Source organism: Anser brachyrhynchus (assembly GCF_964034855.1).
Source record: "Anser brachyrhynchus genome assembly, chromosome: Z".
Taxonomy (NCBI): domain Eukaryota; kingdom Metazoa; phylum Chordata; class Aves; order Anseriformes; family Anatidae; genus Anser; species Anser brachyrhynchus.
This window is the reverse complement of record NC_137697.1, coordinates 54,504,088-54,527,127: the sequence shown is the minus strand read 5'-3', so window position 1 is coordinate 54,527,127 and position 23,040 is coordinate 54,504,088. Positions and strand designations below refer to the sequence as shown.

At 35.7% G+C, this 23,040-nt stretch overlaps 1 protein-coding gene across 2 annotated transcripts in view; it reads right to left on the bottom strand.

Annotated features, from left to right (window-relative positions):
* The window catches only part of FBXL17 (F-box and leucine rich repeat protein 17), a 331,132-nt gene that overhangs the window by 2,904 nt on the left and 305,188 nt on the right, over positions 1–23,040 (bottom strand). For both annotated transcript variants that reach the window (XM_080572810.1, XM_080572811.1), the window contains one exon: positions 14,278–14,420. In XM_080572810.1, coding sequence (XP_080428936.1) covers positions 14,278–14,420 — 143 coding nt within the window. The remainder of the gene's footprint in view (positions 1–14,277; positions 14,421–23,040) is intronic.

Genomic DNA, 23,040 nt, shown 5'->3' with positions numbered 1-23,040 from the left:
AAGCTTGTCAGGTCAGGGATGTCCCTCCTAAATCTTAAACATCAAAGGTAGCACCTTTACTCTTGATTAGACAAGGCAGTAAGACAAGCCTAGCTAAACCTAACACCTTTACAATTGCAGCACTGTTAAGGGATTAATTTGTCAATTATTTTTAAGCTGATTGCAGTTCATATCACAGAACTAGACAGCTTCCTTCATCCTTTAGATGAATGAAAGATTAACTGAAGAACTATAACTTCTAGGTAGCTCTCTTTAAAATCCTTGCTGTATGCTTGGACATTTTAAAATACATCAATACTACAATTAAATACTAAACAGCCTAGATCGGTAGCATGTACAACAGATATCACTTGTTGCTTTTTTCCCCACTGTGTCCCACATTCAAGGCCAAAAGTAAAAAACTGTACTAGAATATTTACTACCATTACAAAGATCCACCTTGGGAATAATATTTTAAAGCACAGTGACCACAATATCTAATTATATTTTTGTCCTTAAAAGATAACAAGGAGTGCATCCTTCTGAGCAGTGATTGCACTCAATGACAGGGATAAATGAAAGGTTTAATATCCAGTTCTTCTGCTTTGATAATAGAAACACTCAATCTTCATTGGAAGTTTCATCTAGCTGAGACTGACTTGGATAGAAAACTGGTTTAACTTTCCTTTATAACACACACTGTACTCTTTTGGCAAATTAGTACATTACAGAAACAACTTCCAATGCTGATAAACAAGAAGTGACTTTTAATGAATCAAAATGAAATCAGACATAGCACAAGTCCTCTGAAATATCTGGTATTTACAGCTGAATACATACATATTTTCAAACTGTCAGCAACACTTCACAGAATATTGCTTGTAAGAGAAGAATCCCCTAAGCTGTATTTGCTACTATTTGCCTATTCAAAAATAGTCAAAAGCTCTTTTCTTTAAATTTGTGGCTCAGAGAGCCATGGCAGAATCTATCATATTACCAGAAACTTCTCTTAATGGTTAACCAGCAAGAATGAAGATGCTGACACATCACAGACAGCTGCTCATTCTTAATGGGAAACTTAACTAAGAGATATTGTTCTTCTACTAGATATCTGCTAATACTAGCAGTATATAGAGGCTGTTATGCTTCAACACACGCTTGGTAGGCCTTATTTGTTAGAATAGCATGGATATTATGTTTTTGAAGAGCTAACTGATGAAATATCATTAGAAGATTTTCTGTTACAGGAAACAAATAAGGCAAATCTGTTATGAAGAGGACATTCAAACACCAGAAGAGAGGTAATGATCAGAGAAAGCCATGGATCCTCCATGTCCTGATATATCTTACCGAAGACTGAACACATTTACAGGAGCAACAGTCTAGCTAGATATAGTGTATTTACTGCAAGGCTAACTTAAGTGAAATAGCATGGCCCATGATGCTCAGGAAGACAGATGATGTTACAATGCTGTCTTTTAGTCTCAAAATCTATGAAGAAATCCATGGTAAACCATTTAGCATTAGCCATTATAGCCTATAAATAAATAAATAAATAAATGCAATTATTACTGTATAAATAATATTTAATACAGTTATTACTAATTACTACTTTACTAAAGAAGAGAAATAAGCTTTTGATATTGAGTGCCAACTGCAGTTAAAAAATAAACATAAGCGTGCAGAGGATAGGCAAAAGCACTGCAGAAATGGCTTTATGACAACGTCAGATATTTTATGACCAAAACCCAAATAGTAGAAGGTTTTCTGCATTTTTTGGTGAAATATTATAAGAACTTTTTAATTTGTTAGTTTGACCCTAAGCAACAATTCAAGTGGTATCGAACAGCAAAGTAACTACAAATCTGTCATTTGAAAAATTCTCCATGAAAAAAATATCCATGATAAATAGAGATCAAATATATGTAACCTTTTGTAAAATGTAAATATTTTAAATCCAAAGAAAATAAGTAAATAGTGAAAAATTATTCTGGAGAAAATAAATTCAGTATAAGACCATGCAACAGAAAAGGGTAAAAAAAGATCCTATTTGGCAGTGGGACCCAGGATGAGAAACAAATGCAGACAGTTAAGCCACAATATATATTCCCTACCAGAATATTTTAATAGCTTGTCTTTCACCATCAGAAAAACAGATCAAACACTAAAAGAATGTAAAATTTTTAGTATTTTAAATTTTCTGTAGTATTAGACTAAAACTACACCATCTAAAAGGTGGAAAAGTAGAGAAGTCAAGAAAAATTTGGTCCTTGTTAATGAATAAAATAGATAAGTAACATCTGAGTCAACTCCTGTGGTACCCTTCTCATCAGTGCTCCTAAAGGTAGGATTAAGATGCAAAGAAGTCTTATGTCTAACCATTAGAAGCTTCTGTCTCATTGTTTAGAAGCAGTCTGGCTCGTGATAAAACAAAAGCACCGAATGCCATTCCCTAAATAAATTAATTTCATAAACAGCAATTTTCCCTACTCAGTTTAAACAGTCTTGTTCACAGAATGAAAAATAAAAATCTTCACATCTTAATACCCCTTAAAATGTTTTATTTTTCTTCCACACAACTTTCATTAGTCTTTGTGTTTTGAGTTGTCAAAAGGAGGACTACTGGCTAAACATAAACTAGTTAGATCACATAATACATAATCATTCATCTGCATTTGGATAGTCCTTCAATTACATTTTAACACATACTGAAAGAATGCAGTCCTTACTATTAACAGTCAAATTATTAGCTTTGTGTGAATATGGTCATCAAACAGAAAAAACAAAACAGCAACGAAGTTCAGTTTGAAACTTTTGGTTTTTTTTTTTTTTTTTTGGCTGACAAAAATTTATTCCAGGCCAGAGAAAGAACTGATTCATAAAAGCAAAGGAGAAGATAAGTTACAGAAACTGTTAGGAGCAAGTGATATCATCCCCTCTTAATCCAACTGGAGCAGTTACATAGAAATCATGATTTTGAATCCTTTTTGCTTAAAGAATCTGAACACAAAACTCATATTTGCCAGGACAGTACATTTGAATTTGTGATAAAGGAATGTTATCTAGGTGGGACCTCCTTAATTTCTTCTTATGATGATAGTGTGGATATGCACAGAACACTTACATATTATTTGCACTAGCAAAAAAATAATATTTCTGTATGAGATAATTAGGAATTCATCTGCAAATGAGGAACATGAAGTAGAAGAACACCCACAAAAGGGTTGAGAGAGTAGTTCTTCAACAAGCTCTAAACTCAGTCTCACTCTGCTAGGTATACACCTAATGTGGGTGAAATGTTGAGAAGACTGGGAAACCAGTGTCCATAACTCCTTCTCCCTTTTAATTACAATTATCAACAACAGAAAAGTTGAAAAAACACCTCCAGTCTGTAAATGTTTTTCCCAGAAGGAACTAACTGGCATTTATGAGTTGATTTTTCAGGTTCATGGTTTTTCAGGTTCAGTATCTAATGAAACTACAGTTTTCAATTAATAAGCTACTCGCAGAAAAATACTCCAATTTTTGATCTGGTATGCTAAATTTACTCACCTCATGTGATTGCTAGTATTTATTGATTTAGTACATCATTGATATCTGCTATGGACCACCATGAGTAATTTCTTGTATGGCATCCTCCCTGAGTTCTCATGTCAAAATTTAAACTGCAAACATAAATAATAACTAGATAATTTTTAGGTTTTGCTTTTAAATATGTCATGTCATTTCAAAGCTTCAGTGATAATTTCAGCATTGTTTTCTTTCGTTTCTAGAACAGAAAATAAAAAATTTCTAAAGACTCTAAATCATCCTAAAGAGAATTGTTTAGGACTAGGGTCTATTTTTCTTTACCTTTTACTTCCGTTATGTTCCCAGGACAGATCTGATTAAATTCAAGGGAGTCAAATTTTCCTAATCTTGTTAAAATAAATTAGGGATTACAATTGAAACCATTGGTTGAACTAGACATTTCTTTTTAATGAGAGTGCCAGCTTCATTCATAAATGAGTAAGACAAGCAGAGATTTAAGGAATTTTCCTATGCAGAACTTCTCTAATTACTTTTAGCTAACTTGCTAAAAGTTGGTATCATGACCAAGAGATGTCTTGTATTGGAATAGTAAGTGGCAAATACAGGGGCTTTAAAACCCTTTGGGTTTTACTGGGGGAACTCCTTTAGTACACTGCTAACAAGAGTTGTAGGACTGCCTGGAACTCAGAAATTCTTCCTACAGTTGCATGAAGGGCAGTCTCAGCATTCAGTTCTGATTCTAAAGCTACTAAAACCTCCCAAGAAGTCTGTTCCCAAGAAGGGTGTTGTGTCATTCAGGGTAATACTGAAAAGTGGGAGTAGAGTCATCACCTGAACCGAATGTTTTATGTTGCTCTACAGTGAAGAAGTATTCACCATTAATCTAAAAGGCTTCCTACATAAGGAAGAGTTCCAGGGTAACATCCAATTCACTTGATAATTCAGAAGAAAAAATGTTCTCCTTTCCAAGTTAGTAAGTGAAATCAATAAGCAGCCACATAATTTAATAATAATTAAAACAAACAAACAAACTAAAAAAACAGGATCACATATAGACCACCTGTGCCCCCCCAAAAACAAACAAACAAAAAATCAGACTGCAAAAGTACTAGTGCAAAAATGTAATATTAAAACTTGTTAGGAAAACTTGGCTATGTTCTTCTGTTGCTTGTTACATCTCACAGGTATGGACTGCTGAAACAATCTCTGCATAGTATCTAACTTAGCTCTTTCATAACATCATGAGGCACTTTTCCTTAGTACAAAGCAGGTGTTTTCATTTATGTAAACTTTCGTTTGTTTAAAAGGGTTTTCTAATCATGTTATTGAAATTTTTGCTTATGGGGTGGTTGCAGCATGATGGGTACTGAAATTTGTGTGCCATTCTGTCTCAATATACATGTGGTAGTATTACTTGAAAACCCAATTTGCATGTAGTGGACAAATAAATGAATCTGTAGTCACTGTGTGCACCCATAATGATGGATTTTGGGTACATTTTATGTTCCATTTTTAAAAATGTTTCAACAATAAAATCCAAAATATTCGTATCTGGAGATATTAAGAAACATATATTTTCATATACACTTCCTCTTCCATAAGAAATAGTTTGTTTTCTCAAGTCAGTGTCTTATAAAAAGTGCACTTAATAACAAATGTTTGATTTTTTTTTCTGCTAATAGTTGAATGAGTTTTATTCTCAGGTGGCCCAATTATAACTGTTGCCTGTAGCCATAACAAAATTAAAGATTTCTGGAAACGTTTTGTGTGAAGTGCACTTGATCAGCTAAGGCAGACATATTCCACAGTTTCAATGACTGCCCCCAGGCCCAGGGGCAGAGCCTTTGCTTAGGACTTTAATAAAATAACAGCACTACTGATATTAGCACAATATCCTGTAGTCCAAATAAAATCCCCTACAATTTCAACAACAACAACAAAAAAGTATTTTGACTTAATGAATACTGTTGTTAAAAAATGAAAAAAAAAAGTACATAAATGCACACATACAGCCATTGTATATATGGATTTATAAATAATGAAATTGACAAGTATATATATATTTTTTTTTCCCCACAAATACTGACGTACTGTTCTTATCATGACATTCAACAACTTAATTGTGTTAAGCCAGCAATTTATTTTCCACTTATATTTGGAAAGGGGAAGAATTAGTTAAGCAGAAATACCTGTAAACGTTTCTATGTTGTGAAATGAAATAAATGGAATAGACAAACTGTCTAGTATTTAATGGTAGCACTTCTGGAAGGATTTCTGAAAACATAGCAAGGTTGCTTGTGAAATATACCTCCTTTATAGTTCTTTGCTTAAACCTTGACAGAAAGGTACAGTCTTAGAAGGATGAGATTCTTTGCTGTGGTTGTTTACACAGGTGAAAGCTATTGCCTCAAACTGCCAGTCCCTGCACAGTTGCTGCAGTCACAGAGAGGAAAGCGTTACTGCAAACTAACAATACAATTCATTTCAGGTCTGTGTGAGTTTGTATAGTTTTCTAGAAGAGCCAGAGTCTCAAGTCTTGCTGTGCTAATCATTACTGCCACCACATCACTGAATATTAAAGTTGTTTAAGTGATAAAGATTTTCAGTCTCAATTCTCTTTGCTTACTGTGAGGACTTACTTTTCTATTATATCAAAGAAATCATTCTGAAAGAGCTGTTACTTTGGCTGTTTGGTTGGCTTGCTAATTCTGTTCATTTTAATCAGATGAACTTCTAGACTACACCTATACAATTTTACAAGGTAAAATTATTACCAGTATCATCATTATTTCAAATTTATGATGACACTCCATGCTTTGCTTTGTTCTTACTTATAAAAATTGCAGTTAATAAAGAATCATACACAATGAAATGACAGTGTTTTTTTACATAGTGATAAATATTCTTTCAGATTACTTTCTGTCTATTGAATTAGTAGCATCAGATATTTTCCTTCTTACTCTGCTACATTAACAATAATTTGAGCATGTTATTGTAACACTTGTCAAAATGGGGACCTGTAATATTAACAGAGATTTCATTCCCAAATTTTGCCAGCTGGAAAAAATGATTTGAAGTTTCTGGAGACAATGCTTCAAAAAAGAAAACTTTTTTTTTATCATAAAAATTCTGACTACTTTACATTGTGTTTTTCCTTAATAATTGACCGTATCATGATTTTGAACCAGTGGTCAGTACCTGAGGGCCCATCCTTCTATTGCAGTATGATGTGTTCAGTTTTTTTAGTTTATAACAGTAAGGACAGACTGATTAACTAAGGAAGATTCCATATTCATCCTATTGCCACAGATTTATTGCTGAACTATCAGCCTAGGAGATTAAAGTATTTTGGTAAAGAAAGAGTTGACCTATAAGTACAAAAACATTCAATTTGTATAAAGAATCCTTTTTTGTATTTTAGCAGATGCCTTCGTTCACACACATAATGGGTCTGTTATTCTAGTTAGCTAGGAAAAAAAAAAGGTATTGTTCTGTCTTTTAAAACTGTTGTATTAAAATTGTTGTATTGAAAACCAAAGAGAAATAAAACAGATGTACCCTGGGGTGCATCAAGCACAGTACTGCTAGCTGGCTGAGGGAAGCTGTTGTCCCGCTCTGCTCTGTGCTGGTGTGGCCTCACCCTGAGTACTATGGGAAGGTCAGGGCACATTATAAGAAGGACGTAAAACTATTAAAGAGCATCCAAAGGCGGGCAACAATGATGGTGAAGGGTCTGAAGGGCAAGATGTGTGAGGAGCAGCTGAGGTCCCTTGGTTTGTTCAGCCCAGAGCAGAGCAGGCTAAGGGGAGGCCTCATGGCGGCCTGCAGCTCCCTCACGAGGGGAGCGGAGGGGCAGGCTCTGAGCTGTGCTCTCTGGGGACAGCGACAGGACCCGAGGGAACGGCATGGAGCTGGGACAGGGGAGGGTCAGGCTGGGTGTTAAGAAAACGTTCTTCACCCAGAGGGTGGTCGGGCACTGGGACAGGCTCCCCAGGGCAGTGGTCACAGCACTGAGCCTGCTGGAGTTCAAGAAGTGTTTGGACAACGCTCTCAGATAGAAGGTCTGGTTTTTGAGGAGTTGGACTCAATGATCCTTGTGGGTCCCTTCCAACTTGGGATATTCTATGATTCCATGATTCTAAATGTTATTTTCCTTCTATTGTGGGTTAGCAAGGATAACTAGATTCCTTCTAATGGTATTCAAAGATTTTATGGATCTAAAATCTTAATTAGTTATACATTGGCAGCTCCTACACTATACATATACAATTTAAAAAAAAAAATAAAAAAAATCAGAGTACTCTTTATTTTATGCAGCAAAGGCCTTTTAACAAATTATAATGTTTTAAGAGGAAAAAAAAAAAGCTATATAAATGTTTTTATAGGGAAGGATTGGATATTTTCAGACCTCAATATCACAAAATCATCATTTCAAATCTCAAAATGAAACCCTTAAAAATATAAAAGATGAACTGGTAGCAGTTTGTCAGGGTTTTTGATCAGGCTAACAATTGTTAGCATTTCTGAAGACAGAAGGTAAATTGCTGCACCAATTATATTAAAACAAGCCACAGCCAAGTTGTGCTGTTCCCTGCTGATTAAGAACAGTTTAGCTCAAAAATGTACTTGGAATGTAAAGATGCACCTAAGATCTTGTCTCCTTTTCACTTACTTACTTGTAACTTCAGTTACAAAGTTAAATTAAAAGTTTGTGGATGAAGGGTAAAAATGTCAAAAGTCATGCTTACTAACATATATATATTCTAAACAGAAAAATCTTTTTGTCCTGAGTTGATATTTTTTTTCATAAGCTAGCATTTCCTCATACACAAGGGGAGCTGCATCCCAGTCAGGCTAATGATTTGCAGTTTGCACAGAGTATACTTTTACAAATGTTTCTAAAACAGACTTTGTTGAAGGATGAAGTGACAAATTACTTTAAAAAATCTACTGAATATCTAAAAATCTGAAGACACAAATGAATTTTTAATGGAGTATTTTTATGTTTGGTGGTCATCCATCTTCCTTCTTTTTTGTAATATAAAATATTGTGGGTTTTATTTGTCAGTTGTATTTCCCATCAAATTCTGCACTCTGAAATCTCAGTAAAACTATGAAAAGAAATATATGCTACAGTTGATCTGAGAAAGTCATCTGGAATAAGCTGCAGACTTTCAGATGTATTTTCATGAATTAATGTAACACGAATTTCTAAAAAAAAATAATTTTTAAATGCAAGGAATAAAGGCTGTGATGATTTATTAACTTTGTATCCATTCACAGCCAACTTTGTCAGACTCTCTTCATTTCATTCACATGTAGCTGTGAATGTCAAATTTTGCAGGCCTTTGTTTTTCAGTGTCTTTTTTCTGCATATCTTCTCAAGAAATGTCTCCTGCATTTAAGTCGTAGAATGGCTGATAACCATTGCAAATAGCACCAGAGCTATAGTAAAAGGATATCAAAATATGAAAATCTGTGTGAGAAAAGTTGCAAAACATGCAAACAATCATTATCCTGATTATTCTGACACCAGCCAAGCGAGCTATAAGCCAGAGAAACAGATCAAGTTTTTAGCCACAATTTCCCAGGTGATATCCAGCCATTTTCCATAAAGGTGAAGAGTTCAAATTGCCATTATTTAAAGTTAGTTGGAATGTTGTGAAAGCACAATAAAGAAGTGCTACAAAGAGATCTTTAAAATGAGTTCTAGCAATTACTAGTGTAGAAAACATTGCTCTCTTTCTCTGATATATTTTAGAAATATGAAAAATCCAACAACTGGAAACAGATAAGTAACTACAGTGGTGCAATAAATATGATCTAGGTCAGTTTAAGAGTAGGAATGTACAAAATGTTCAGAAAAACAAGGATGAAACATCTGGATTTCAAATTGTGAATCTGATGTGGGACATCGTTTTATGCCTTAGGATTGCTCACAGGGCTCTTAAAAGTCCTGATGTCAGTTTTTGTAGGAGAAAAGTAAGCACCTTGTAACTGCCCTCTCAAAGTAGGTAAAGTGTCACTTGTATATGTGTGAGAAACCATTTTTGGGACATAAAGAACGTATCATTGTTTATCAATTTCATATAGAAAGGACAAGCAATACTTTGAAGTATACGCTTTGAAAAGCTGTGATAAAAATAGAGATACAATTAAAATTTGGTTTGAAGAATGGACAGTCATGTTGTCTGCTGCGGGAGGCTGAGCTGAGTGAATTGAATACTGCCCCACGCTCTGCAGCCAGCCCTCTGCCTGTTTCAGCAGTCAGGGAGGTGAGGAGCCCGAGTTCCCTCTTGCCCTGGCTGAACACGGAGCGGGGCCCTGGGGTGCCATCAGAGCCCGCAGCCAGCAGTTCTCCTCGCTGCAAGGAGGCTGGGAGCTGTGGCCACTCGTGCCGCCCCAGCAGCTGGAAGGGGCAGCGTCAGGGACTGGCAATGGCATGCCATGCCAGTGCCCACGGGAGTGCCAAACAGAAATGCCACGGCCTTTACGCCTTTTCCAATTGCAAAACTCTAAAATGTCCTGCCTAGGCTGCAAACTACTAACCCTCCCTCTTACTGCTTTCAGAAGTGGGCAATCAGAACCACAGCATTTATTTTTTATGAAATGTGTAACTCGCGCAGCCCCGAGTGCTGCTACATGCCTGTACACACACACACATAAACAGACATACAAATACGTATTTCCACATAGTTCTTGGTATTCTCCTAGAAAATGGAGAATGAGGTGCATCAGGAGACAGCACAGCGCTCTGTGCCCTGACTGGGAAGCAGCATATGTCCTAACAGATGGGTCTCTGCCAGGGATGCAGCACGGCTGGTGAGCGTCCGTGAGAGCTACCAGAAGGGATGAGGGGCCTTGCTGCTTTCAAGAGTGCTGATGTATGCTTGCAGACAACTGGGGACTGCACTGTCCAAAATACAGGGACTCAAAAATATTTAGGGTCTGCCTTCTAAGCACCTAAATACCTTTGGATGTCTGGACCACAGTCTCTCAGAACTCCACCTGTCACTGAAAATGAATGGGACATGTCTCACTACACCTATGCAGTACAGTGCAGGAGCCTGGAGAGATCACAGAGCTAGCACTATCTGAGCCGGTCATGGAAATGCAAGTAGTAAGTTACACCATCACATCTCTGTGACAGGATCTCATGAGTGCTAATTTTCCTGGACAACATGCTGGGCCTTGGCAATCAGCCTGCCATTAGGACACATGCCTGAGCATCCATGCTGCCCTGCACTGCCCCAGCAGCATCAGTGCATTCAGAGCTCTCTCCGTGGCTCAGACACCACTGCTGCACAGTGCAAGGAGAGCCAAATTTGACTCCATCGTGGTGGTGCTAAGGAAAATTAAGAAAGAGAGACATTTTCTCACTAACCTTGCCTTTAGTGTCTTTACATTGAAAAGAATATTTAGATTTTCTATCTATGTATTGTAAAACAAAATTATAATATGGCTAGTTCTGAAAAACTTTCATCTACCAATTTTTGACTTTCTCTGTATTTGATTTGTAAATAGTGACTATGTTGCTATTTAGTAACATTAAATGTAACAAAAATAGTGTTAAAAATGCTTATTAGAAAATTCCAACTTAAACATATGCCCTCATTATGGTGATCTCATGGTAGAGCGTTTTTATGAGACTTCTAAAGAGAATGACATTTATTTTAAGGCAAAGAGCATATTGCTCCTGTGGTGTGCATGTTATATGGTAGGGAACATGATAAAAAGAAAGGTCATGGCAACAGCAGTTTGATGAGAAATGAATAATTTGATTATTTTCATGGTATGGATCAATAATGCTCTGCATCTACTGAAACCCATTGCCTGAAGGCACTTAGATAATCAATGGCATAAAACAGAGCATGCCTTTGCCCACGCTTGCAGCCTCTCTGATCTTTCTTGGGAGGACCCTTGACGCCTGTAATTTATGTCAACTGCATATCAAAGAAATTCCACAGAGCCTGGGTCATAAAGAGTATTTTAGTGGTAACCATTTGAAGTCTACTTACATATGTTCCTTATGTAACTCTGTTTAAGTACTTCCCCTCCAATGCCTGGGAATTCCTAGAAACACACAAATGCTACCTGGTACCAGTGTCACAATCAGTGCCTTAGAAAAGGAAGGCTGGCTACAGGGGGCAAGTCTAACCCTCCTTACTGCAAGCTGGCAACAGTCCAAAGGCAAGAATTTCAGTCAACAGTGCATGCAAATAAACCCTTCTGCACCGCCCAAGAATTCCCTTTAATGATGTGCTGGACACTGACATTTTTAATTTAATAGAGCAGCCATTGGAAAAAATTAGTTCTGCATGATACTGGGGAGAGACAGTTGAAGACATGATTTTCTTCAGTAATTTCTCTGTTCATTTGCAGTGGAAAAAGGGAGCTGGCATCTTCCAGCTGCCAAAAACTCTCAAGTCAAGGCTACTTACTTCATTCTGTCTGTGGAGCTATTTTCCCATCAAGGCTTCACAAGCAAGAATATGTTTCCCAGTGGCGTCCTAATACTACAATGCTTTAAGAGCATTTGCTCACATCTTAGCAAATTTAGCCACCATACATCAAATACACATATGCACGCACACATGTGCATGCACACAAATGCACACACGTGTGGGCATGCAGAATCAACATTGCTTTTCTTATCTGCCTGGAAGCTTTCTCAGAAAATATTATTTTCCTTTTAGCAGTTGACTTTAACAACACAAAAGACAGTGCATAATCCTTTGTAGAGAACTAGGAAAGCATTAACCAGCAATTAGAGAAATACAGACTGTAGTACATAAAGTTTAACTGATGAGGTGGTAAAACTTGTTTTCAGCATCAAGGTCATTGATTTTCTATAGCAGCTGAAGGCAGGATAAAATTATTGCACTTATTAGATCCTTGTTGATTGTTTAACATTAGCTAAATCCACAAATAAATATATGTAAAATTGATCAGGTGATTCAGGGTCAGATCTAATTCCCAAGGTCAAGTAACCCTTTGAACATTCTCTAAGTACATAATCTTAGCACAATCCATCAAAGAGACTCACACACTCTTTTCTTCTATTGGTTCTTATAAAACACTCAAGTTTAGGAGATTAACTGGAGTCAGCTTCAGTAGACACAGCAATTCTTCTAAAGTGCTAAACCTCCCCTTGCAGTGGAAACTTTCTAAAGTTGGGTTTGCAAAATCCAATTTCTAACTTTACAACTGACCTGGAAATTATTATTCATTACCAGTTGAAATACTGTTTTGTTTGCTTGTTTGTTTGATTTAAGTGTCTTCTTTAACACATTGCAAAGGATGCAAGGTAATGGTTTTGAGCAGGAAGCATCTTAGAATAAAAAATGTGTTTGTTCAGGTTGTATCCAGATAGAAATTTGCATGCCTGAGAGATATGCTCATGAGGAGAATCACAAACTGGACTCTGAAGTTTGCTTCATGATGGCTAAATAAGAAACAACTCCTGCAGGTGTATTTTCAGATTTGAGACCAGAGATTGAACCTCCAGTAGATCTTAGCTATTTCTGCTCTGCTCCCAGACATCTTTCTCTCTCATCTCTGAACTGAGACACGATTCCTGAAGCCTATATACACACACTGTGATTTTGAATAAAACTAGAACAAAACATTTTTTTTTCCCTGCATGTTTATACTGGGATGAGTAAGAACACAGTACAGTACTGAAAAGAAAAAGACAGAGAGAGCTTTTGGTGTTAGTGAAATTCTCTGCTATCATTCTTAACATCACTTGGGGGCTTCTACTGATGCTAAAACAGGAGGGTAAAGCTTCAGTTTAAAAGATATGAATTCAGTACACTTGAACATTACTATAAATATATATCCATATAGATACAGAATAAATGTTTTAATTGGGTCTCTGAAAATAAGGGAGACATGACTGAGTTAGATCTGTCTATCCTCACACTGTTCCTACTTTTCTGGCAATCCCACCAAATAGACATTTTGAGTGAGGACTTCCTGATGTGCAATTCATTAACTCTAACACAGTCTAACCCCGCATCTTTTTTTTTTCCCAAAGGCTTCAAAATTTTAATGTGACATAGTTGTCATTCCTGTCTTTCAGTTGAGGAGAAAGGTTATCGCTTATATTCAATTCCTTTTAAATTATAAAACTACAAACTATTATACTGTTTAATTTTTTTTAATTATTATTATTTTTAATGAAGAGAAATTAACTTGTAGGCATTCCTAATACATTCCAAGTGGGAAAGCTATATTCTTAAGAAAATCGGTGTTTCCAGCATCCCAAATCCCTCCCTGTGTGTTTTCAAAACCATTGCACATGAGCAAGAACAAAGACTTATAGAAAATCACTCTGGAGGTAGCACTGTGGTATTTTTAGTATTGTATTTTATCTTTTTTCTTTCTTTTTTAAAACAAAGCAGTCTATCACAGTTATGACATGACATACCAATCACTGCTAGCCAAAAACATTCAAAACTCTCAGAGGGCAGATTTTGCATAAAACTTGTGTGAGTATCTGAGGTTGTAGGTGTTGCTTGTGGGTGTATTTTGAAAATCTATGTCAGCAAAAATTTATAATGCTCTTTTTAGTTCTCTAGATACATTTTAGTGAAATACATGAACACAGTGTACTAGAAGAGTTACCACACTAGTGAATGCCAAACCTATTTGTACAGCAGAATACAAATCTTTCCGCCTCTTTCTCTTGCATACACACACCCCAAAACTTACTGTCTCACACTCACTCTGAAGCAGGTACCAGTTCATGCAAATGTTGCTTACCTGATCGCATCTCATCAGCCCTAAATATCTGAGAGACTTGCTGTTTTGTGCAATTTGGGTGGCTCCATGGTCTGTGATTTCTTTGCACCATCCAACATCCACGGTCTCTATTGTCATGCTGTATCGTCCAATGGCTATCAGAGCTGTAAAAATATTAAAAACATGAGAAATGGTAAGCTCGGTTATAAGGTAAGCTCAGTGGAGATAAGTTCAATTATATGTATATATATAATATAATATATAATATATACTAAATGGTATTGAAATAGAATTTTCAGAAGCAGATTTCATATAACTTGTGAAAGATCTTGTCTTTTGGCATTTTTAACCATAGAATAACTATCTCTTAAAATTAGGATGCACGAGGTATTTTTCTATCTACCAATTCACATAAATAGACCAGTTAGCAGAGATATTCTATATGAACTCTTTTAATTACTCTGTTTGGACGGATCAAAGACCAATCAATTAAAATTGAAATAACTATAGAATAAAAATAAGTCTACCACACTCTTCAAAGAAAGTAACTGATTTTATAAAATTAACACCTTTTTTCCAGCAAAGTATTTTTGCAAAGACAGCACAAAGAATAACAGAACATTTCCTGTGTCAATAAAACAAATAGGTTTAGGAAACCCTGCAGATATCTTATGTCATATATTTTACAACTATATTCTAAAATTGCATTTGTTTCCTATTGTTCATATTGATTATGTAATAACAACCATATGCCTTACTTTCATGTTTTCTTCACTTTTCTAATAAAAAATAAATAAATTTAAAAGGCCAGAAGAAATTAGAGCAAAAACTTGAACCTTCATAAAAGGAAAGGAAAAAGGATCTGGAAGTTCTGAAAGGACTGAAAACCATGAGGTATCTGAACAAATTGGGCAGGCTTTGTCATGACATTGCTAGTCATAAAGGATTGATGAAGGACGGTGAAGGATCACCATCACTCTGGTCACCACCAACTAGAACACCTGCCACAAAACGCAGGCTCAGAAACTGTTAGTCAAGTTGGGTTTTATTATCAGAAATGAGTGGCAGCTTTCAGCAGCTAAAAACTCAGCTTATGAAAAAGTCCAAGGCTTCCAGTGTGAAAGTCAGCCTACCCAAGTCCTAACCCTTAACATGCATATCATCAAGGGGTAAGATGTTTACTCTTTTTACTCTAGGTATAATGCAGTCACTGAAAATGAAGATGAAGGCGTGAGTTACTCCAAATAACGGAAATATCTTTAAAGGTAAGAGTTTTCAGCAACTGTGGGCCAGTTCCACTCATACTACAGAGCCTACTGGCAATTAAAAAAAAAAAAAAAATTTATAAAGAGCTGATAGCTTTTGATATGCCAGATGTTAATCTTCACTAATCAGTGTATAACTGAGAGCTAGAAGCAGAGAGAAAGAACCCACCTGACCTTGCAGTAGTTCTGCAGAGACCTAAACTAATGGCAGACAGCAGTGAGGATAATATGTTAATTTATAAATATTCAGGTGGACTTGATTTGCAATCAAAATCAGCCAAAAGAGGCCAAATACATTCTCAGAAGCTATGGAAGATGGAGTGAGACATCATTTTTTTCTTCCAGCCGTTCACCAAAAAGGGCAGTAATAATTAAATTTTGTAGCTGACATAATGAACTTATAATACAATCATCTATTTAGTTTCATTATGATTTCATTGATTTTTGTAGGACAATACCAACTATCTCTTCTCAGTACATCCCTAAAAACAAATCCTAATTCTGCCAATAGGTAAATATATACGTAACAAAATATGAACTTTATCCTTTTTTCCACAGACCCCTTCAAAAACGTTACTTTAATAAAAATCATGGGAAAAGAGTCAGAAACTTTCTGTATATATTTTGCAATAACAAAAGCTATAGCAATTACAGATTACCTAACTCCATGGAAAATGTTTTAGTTTACAAGCTACTTGTTTGTTGTTCAGGAATACTGAAAACCTACCATAACATTAGAATGTTGTCAGTTAAACGTAATTTCAAAAACTCTTTGTCTCTGAATGTTTTTGCTTTCTTTTAAAGTTACAATCATATTATCTTGTAAAGTTACAATCATATTTTATCATTAAGAAACTAAAAAGCACCCCTTTTCAATGCTTCATGAAAAGGTGATAAATGGGAGAAAATCAGCAGAAAATACTTTTATGGGCGTAATGTAAAAGATCATCAGAGCTCACTGGTAAAGAATTCTCCTAGTAAATCTATTACAGGACATTAGACATATAACTTCTGAGAGCTCCTTCACAACACGTAGATTAGAAAGAAAGTAGGGAATGATGCTGTTGAAAGATCAAAAATGTTACACTGTGTGCAGAATGCCCAAGACTAAAATATAACCTGAAAATAGTTAGTACATGAAGCTACCTTGAAAGTGGCAGAAAGATGGCTTAAATCTCAGGCATGTTATTTCCACTTGCACATATTAAACAAACTGGAAGAATAAAATACTCTATTTCTTATTTATACATGCCATATACCATTTTATAACAAAATACTAATATAAAACCATTTTATAACAAAATATAACTTAAAACATGTTGATTTATGGTTTGATATGTTAGTCCTTTTATTTTGGCATTTTGGGGGGTAAAGCGTTTAATTTCTAGAGCAGACCTTTAATTAAACCAGTTAAGTTTTACCTTTTTTAATGCAAATATAAATTTTTGTTTTTATTTTAACATAATGGAAAAGGGACTTAATAATTATTGAAATAAGAACAAAGTAATTATCAAATAACATATCGTGAAGGCACTGTGCAAAAGTGGCCTTCGGTGCTTGCCTTCTGAAAATCAATACTTTAACAACCTGCTAACTATTATTTCCCATAAGTATTAAAAGAATGAAAAAGAGTAAGGTCGCACCTGGAATTTGGAAAGCACGCATAAGTTTCCATAATTGAAAATGTATATGTATGGTTTTGGGACTACATTGTCATTACTATATTCTGTCAATTATCAGATAAGCCAGAACACGGAACTTTAACAATAGTATGAGATAACCACCATGTTTTTTGTACAAGCAGCAATATTTACAGGAACAATACAAACCCGAATAAAAAAGCCTAAGGCAAGGTATGAATATGATATATGGAAAATTGAATGAAAAAAAAAATCTAAGTATGAGATCTTCCGTGGGAGAGGTTAAGCTAGCATGGTTTACACTTCAGAAGCTCCAGATTGATTTTCAGAAAATTACTAATCTGATGTCTTCACTTGTTTTTCACATCAGTGTATACGAAAATAATTGGATGAAATTTCATGCTGTGATTGATCTGTGTGTCTAATCTGTGAATCAGGTACATTTTAGGCTTATAATGCCTGGGGTAAATTTTAGGTTAGAGACCACTGAGTGGGCAGTACTCTTGTCTGGCTGGCCTTTCCCCTGCAGCATAATTCACTGTCTACTCTTACTTACTACAGAGCTCCCAGGTAACATATGCATATATTTGGTTTTCTGTTCAACAGTTTCAAATATACATGTGCTATTTAATAAATAAGAACAATTTACAGCATTTTTCTAATTTAATTACAAGTGATGCTAGAAGTCAATTACAGTATTACAGATGGCCTGCCTGGCTCTTATAATATTATCTCACATGGTAGTATAAAATGACATATTTATGTTCTACTTTGCAACTCTTTGTCCCCAGATTAGCAGATGTCTTTCTAGAAAACCAAACATTTTGAAAAGAGTGTATTCAAAACATTTCAGTGTTACACTGTAGTCATATATCACAACAGTTCATCTGTGAAATACATAAAGAGTATGCCATTTTAAAACACTGACTGCATTTTCAGAAAATTTTGAATGTGTATCATTGCACCCTCATGAGAACGATGCTACTTGGTCAGAGAAGACATCCACTATTCGGTCTCCAGCAGCACCCAACAGTTGGGACCAAAGACCGCAAGAACAAGTGAAAAGGATACTTTCCCTAACCACTTTCCTCACATGAGAAAAATTATAGACAGGAACTTTCTGAAGCTGTGTTGATGCCTCTGTAGCTCTATAAATCTGTCTAACTAACCAGCCTTTTGACCCACCAAATTACTTAGGCTTCACAACAGCCTGTTGGCAAGCAGTCCCTCCATTCAGTTACCATGTTTTGAAAACCACTTGTTAGTTTTGAACCAGCCCTAATGGTTGGTCCTATTTGTGACTGCTCAGTTCCTTTTCAAATGCTTCCTGGAAATCCCAACAGACTGTATCAACCACATCTTCCTTATTCCTTGCTGACTTCTTCAAAGTACTCTGATATGACTGTGAAGCACAATCTATCTTAACGAAAGCTGTGTCAGCTCTTCCCTGATGTATTTATTCATGTGTTCACTAATTTTATTCCTAATTATTAATAATTTCCCTTAAACAGATGTCAGGCTTGTCAATTTATATTTTTCTGACCTTCCCTGAAACCTTTTTTGAATACCTCTGCCAAGCAGTCCTGTGGTAGTAAAGCAGGTTTAAGTGAATGATTAGACTACTGTTAGCAGCTCAACTATTTCATCTTCGAGTTCTTTTAGAAGTCTTGGGTACACACAGTTCTTCTGCTTGCATGAGCAAAATACTTTAAGCCATAGGTTTCAGCTAGGGAAACGTTTGCATTGCTCAACAGCCTTTTTTTTTTTTTTTTCCCTCTCTGACTACATTTGTCCACAATAAACAGAATACATTGCTGTTCTCATAAAGCCTGGCGGTAATTTAACAAGGGGACACACAGTAAAAGCCTTACGAAGTAAGTTTGGATTCTTTGTCTTAGGATCTTGTAGCACAATCAGCAATAAAGAAGAGCCGAAGGTGTGTTTCAATCTAATGACAACCAAGCTCTAAACACAGTGAATGACAAAACAAAATCCCCACACACTGAAAGTAAGTAGAAGTGGGAACACAAAAATCTACCATGTAGTTTACAGATGCTGGCTTTGACATATGAACCTCTCTGCATGTGAATATTTAACAGTGCATCCAATTCTTTTCTCTCCTTTTTTACACTCCAATTTCTTTTTCCAGAGCTAGGTTGGAGGAATAGAAATCAACTGATGTACAGCTCCTACAAGGCAGAAGATGAAGTGTAATGTCTCTAACTGGAATTGGAAAATCACCTCCACAACCTTGAGCTGTATTAAGCAAAAACTTTTTCCGGTTGTAGTGGTAGTGATGCTTTGTTGTAGCCTTGAATGTGAAAGGACATATGCAGGACCAGGGCTGCGTGGCATCATTTCGATGGCCAGCTGAAACAGTTGGAAAAAACCCAACAGATTCTGTTCTTAGTGCACAGTAAATAGTAATTTAACTTTATTTAATTTAAAACAGATTTCATTAAACTGACATAGATAATGCATCTACTACTATGGGCAGAAATGACTGTTTAAGAGGAGAAAGGTCTCTTTTTAACTACATGTAACCTGTGAAACCAATGGTTGTAATATAAATGTCATCATGGTTAACTGCTTCCAGACCTGATCTAGGCAGGTACTGAGATGTTAAGCTGACAAAACCAGGGGCAAGACTGCTGTAGTTATTTTACAGGGTAGTTTTTGAAAACTATACTTGGCATATACCTTGAGGCTTTCCTCTTTGATTTTGCATACATGACCCCTCCCCTCCTCCCCAAATTAGAAACAAGTATTACGCTAATAGTTTACAAAAGTTTCACTAATTAGCATTCATAATTTACTAAGTCGTGACTATCAGAGCACCTCTTCTATGAAGAAAGGTTGAGAGAGCTGGGGCTGTTCAGCCTAAAGAAGAGAAGGCTCTGGGGTGACCTCATTGCAGCTTTTCATTACTTAAAGGGGGCTTATAAAAAAGATGGAGAGTAAGTTTTTGCTCAGTTAGATAATGACAGGACAAGGGGGAATGGTTTTAAACTAAAAGAGGGGAGATTTAGATTGGAGATAAGGAAGAAATTCTCCACTCAGAGGGTGGTGAGGCACTGGCACAGGTTGCCCAGAGAAGCTGTGGATGCCCCACCCCTGGAGGTGTTCAAGGCCAGGTTGGAAAAGGTCCTGGGCAACCTGATCAAGTGGGTGGCATCCCTGTCCATGGCAGGGGGGTTGGAACTGTATGGGCTTTAAGGTCCCTTCCAACCTGAACCATTCTTTGATTCTATGATTCCTAAGTATGAGGTCCCTATAACGTAAAAAGTAACATATCTTTGGTATGAACAGCCAGAATTTGGCCCGATCTTAAATTAATTTTACTGTACTTTTAAATCTGGAAATGAATACTCCATGTTTTGCATAATTTTTACCAACTAAAATTGTTTGGAAATTTAGTGTATTAAGCATGATCACACCCAATTAAACATATTTTTACTGGCATGTACCTACTACAAAATAGAGTACTTCCTTAATCATTAAATCTTAGATCAGTTTAACAGAAAATAAACCTCTGTGAGATTTAATTGTGTTGCTGTTTTTCTCCTATCATCACCTACCACACTACATATGCAAAAAGCACTGCACTTGGTCAACCTTCAGTGAGAACTGGATAGAAATATTTTTAGAAATTACAACTGACATCATCCTGACACCATGGCATTATATGTGTATATATATCCAATCACTCAAAAAACATTCTAGTATTTGTTTATTCAGTTCTTTCATCATTAATGAAAAAAGCATGTAAATGTTCAAGAATTAGCATTTAAAATTTCCAAACTCTCTAATGGTTTCATGCAGAGTAGAAATCAATCAGTCCTCCAAGTATTACCAAGTATATAGTTTTCTTATGGAACTTTCCATTATCTTTTATTTATTATATAGCTAAAAGCTATTAAGGTGGTTTTGATAGCCATCTACTTGCTAATGAAAGCCTAATACACAAAAAAAAAAAACGGGGGGGGGGGGGGGAGAAGTTTATGAGATTTAAAATTGCTATAAGCAGATGTAATAAAAAGAAAATTAGCAAAGAACGCTATACATCTAGGTGTTAAGAAAATGATGTAACAGTTGAACTTCACAGACTGTGAAATATTCTTCTGTTGGTGGAAGTTCATCTGCCTGAGCTAGTTAAAATACAAGTGGACAAAGCTCTGGAGAGGTTACAAATAAAATTTATGAGACTGAACGAGACACTTTAAATGGGCCTTTCTATCTGCTGTTTATCTGTCATTAATTGCAAAATTTATCTGCCTATTGAATTAGAAACAAAAGAGGGAGATGTAAATAATGCAGATAAATTATAAACATTTGAATTCATTGAAGCTTTACCACTCACAAAAATTAGTTTGACATTCATTTTTCAGTAATTTGTGGAAAAGTATTTATAAATTAGCCTGCAATTAAACACAAGCACTTGTAAATTGTAAAATACACAGTTGAGTATATAGACAATTTAATGTAATGCAATATTTAAGAACTGAAATTAAAACATTGACTAATATATGTTACTAATATTCTCTACAGCATACGATAGAATAAGTACTGAATATTTAGTTAACATAAATATTTCTTCTACACAGAAAGTGCTCCCCTTTTTGAGTGCATACCTACAAGAACGTATTTTCAACGTATCTGCAGCTATTCGGGTTCTTTTCCTGAATGAGGGCAACAGAATTTGATTCTTTAGAGCAAAGCTTGATACCATAAGCAAAAACACGGTGAATTTTCACATGATGCCAACAGAGGATTTGTGGTTACCCCCTGCATTAATGAGGTTGATGGTTATCTGCCATGCAAATTATGTGAAGTCTTGCAATTTAGATAATCTGTTATGTGCTGAGACACATTGAATATACGCCTAATCTCCTTCCCATGTGTCAGAAATGTTTTGCTGCAGTAACTGCAGTGGTTGAAGAAATCACTGCTCGAGTCGTCTGCTTCTTCATTCACCCAGAACAGGAATCAGAGCTTACAATTCACATTGTTTCCTTAAATGAAAAGCATTTGGATAAAAATCACTGCATGATACAACTTCTTAAAATAAACAATTCATCTACACCTGTTTCACATTTGTAAGGGTATTTTCATAACTAAATAAAATATTTGTTTGTCATATACTGATATAAATCATGCAACAAACACTGTAGTCCATCTGCTATGAAATCAAGACTCCTATGAGTATATCACTCCAAAACTTTACTTTGTGATGGCTTCCCAGTCAAAAGTCTAATTCTTCTCAGGCCTTCATGTGTCCATCTGACAGTTAACATCCTATGTATAATTTTTATTTTATTTTTTTATAATCATGACCTCATGTAACAGCTACATTTCAGTGACACTATAAAATAGTAAAGTGAGACAGAACTTGCACAGGAACTGGCTCTCTACCAGGGAATTCACCCAATCCCATTTATAATCAAGCACTTGATTCTTGATATAATCAAGAATACACTCTTGGTATTAACTGTATGATTCCTTGAAATAATAGTAAATACATAAATAAAACCATGTAATAATAACTAACACAAACATAGAGGGAACCATTTAAGTCCTTTTCCCCATGGTATGGGGTGCAAATGGGAGAGATGGCCAGGTTATTTTCTTCATATTTTACAGGAGGTGTATTTTAGCATTTACAACAAGTGCTCACAGAACACAGTAACCAGCTAGGTATTCAAATAGGTGAATACTTAAACTCTTGTACATCCTAAAGAAGGTAAAAAAAAAAGTTGCCCAGCCTGAAATATTTTCCCAATGGAATGCTGTGTTATCTCTCTGGATAGCAAGCCTACATTTCAACGTCCTTTGTGTTCTTTGTGTTTTTATTATTATTATTATTATTTTGCTATTGTCTT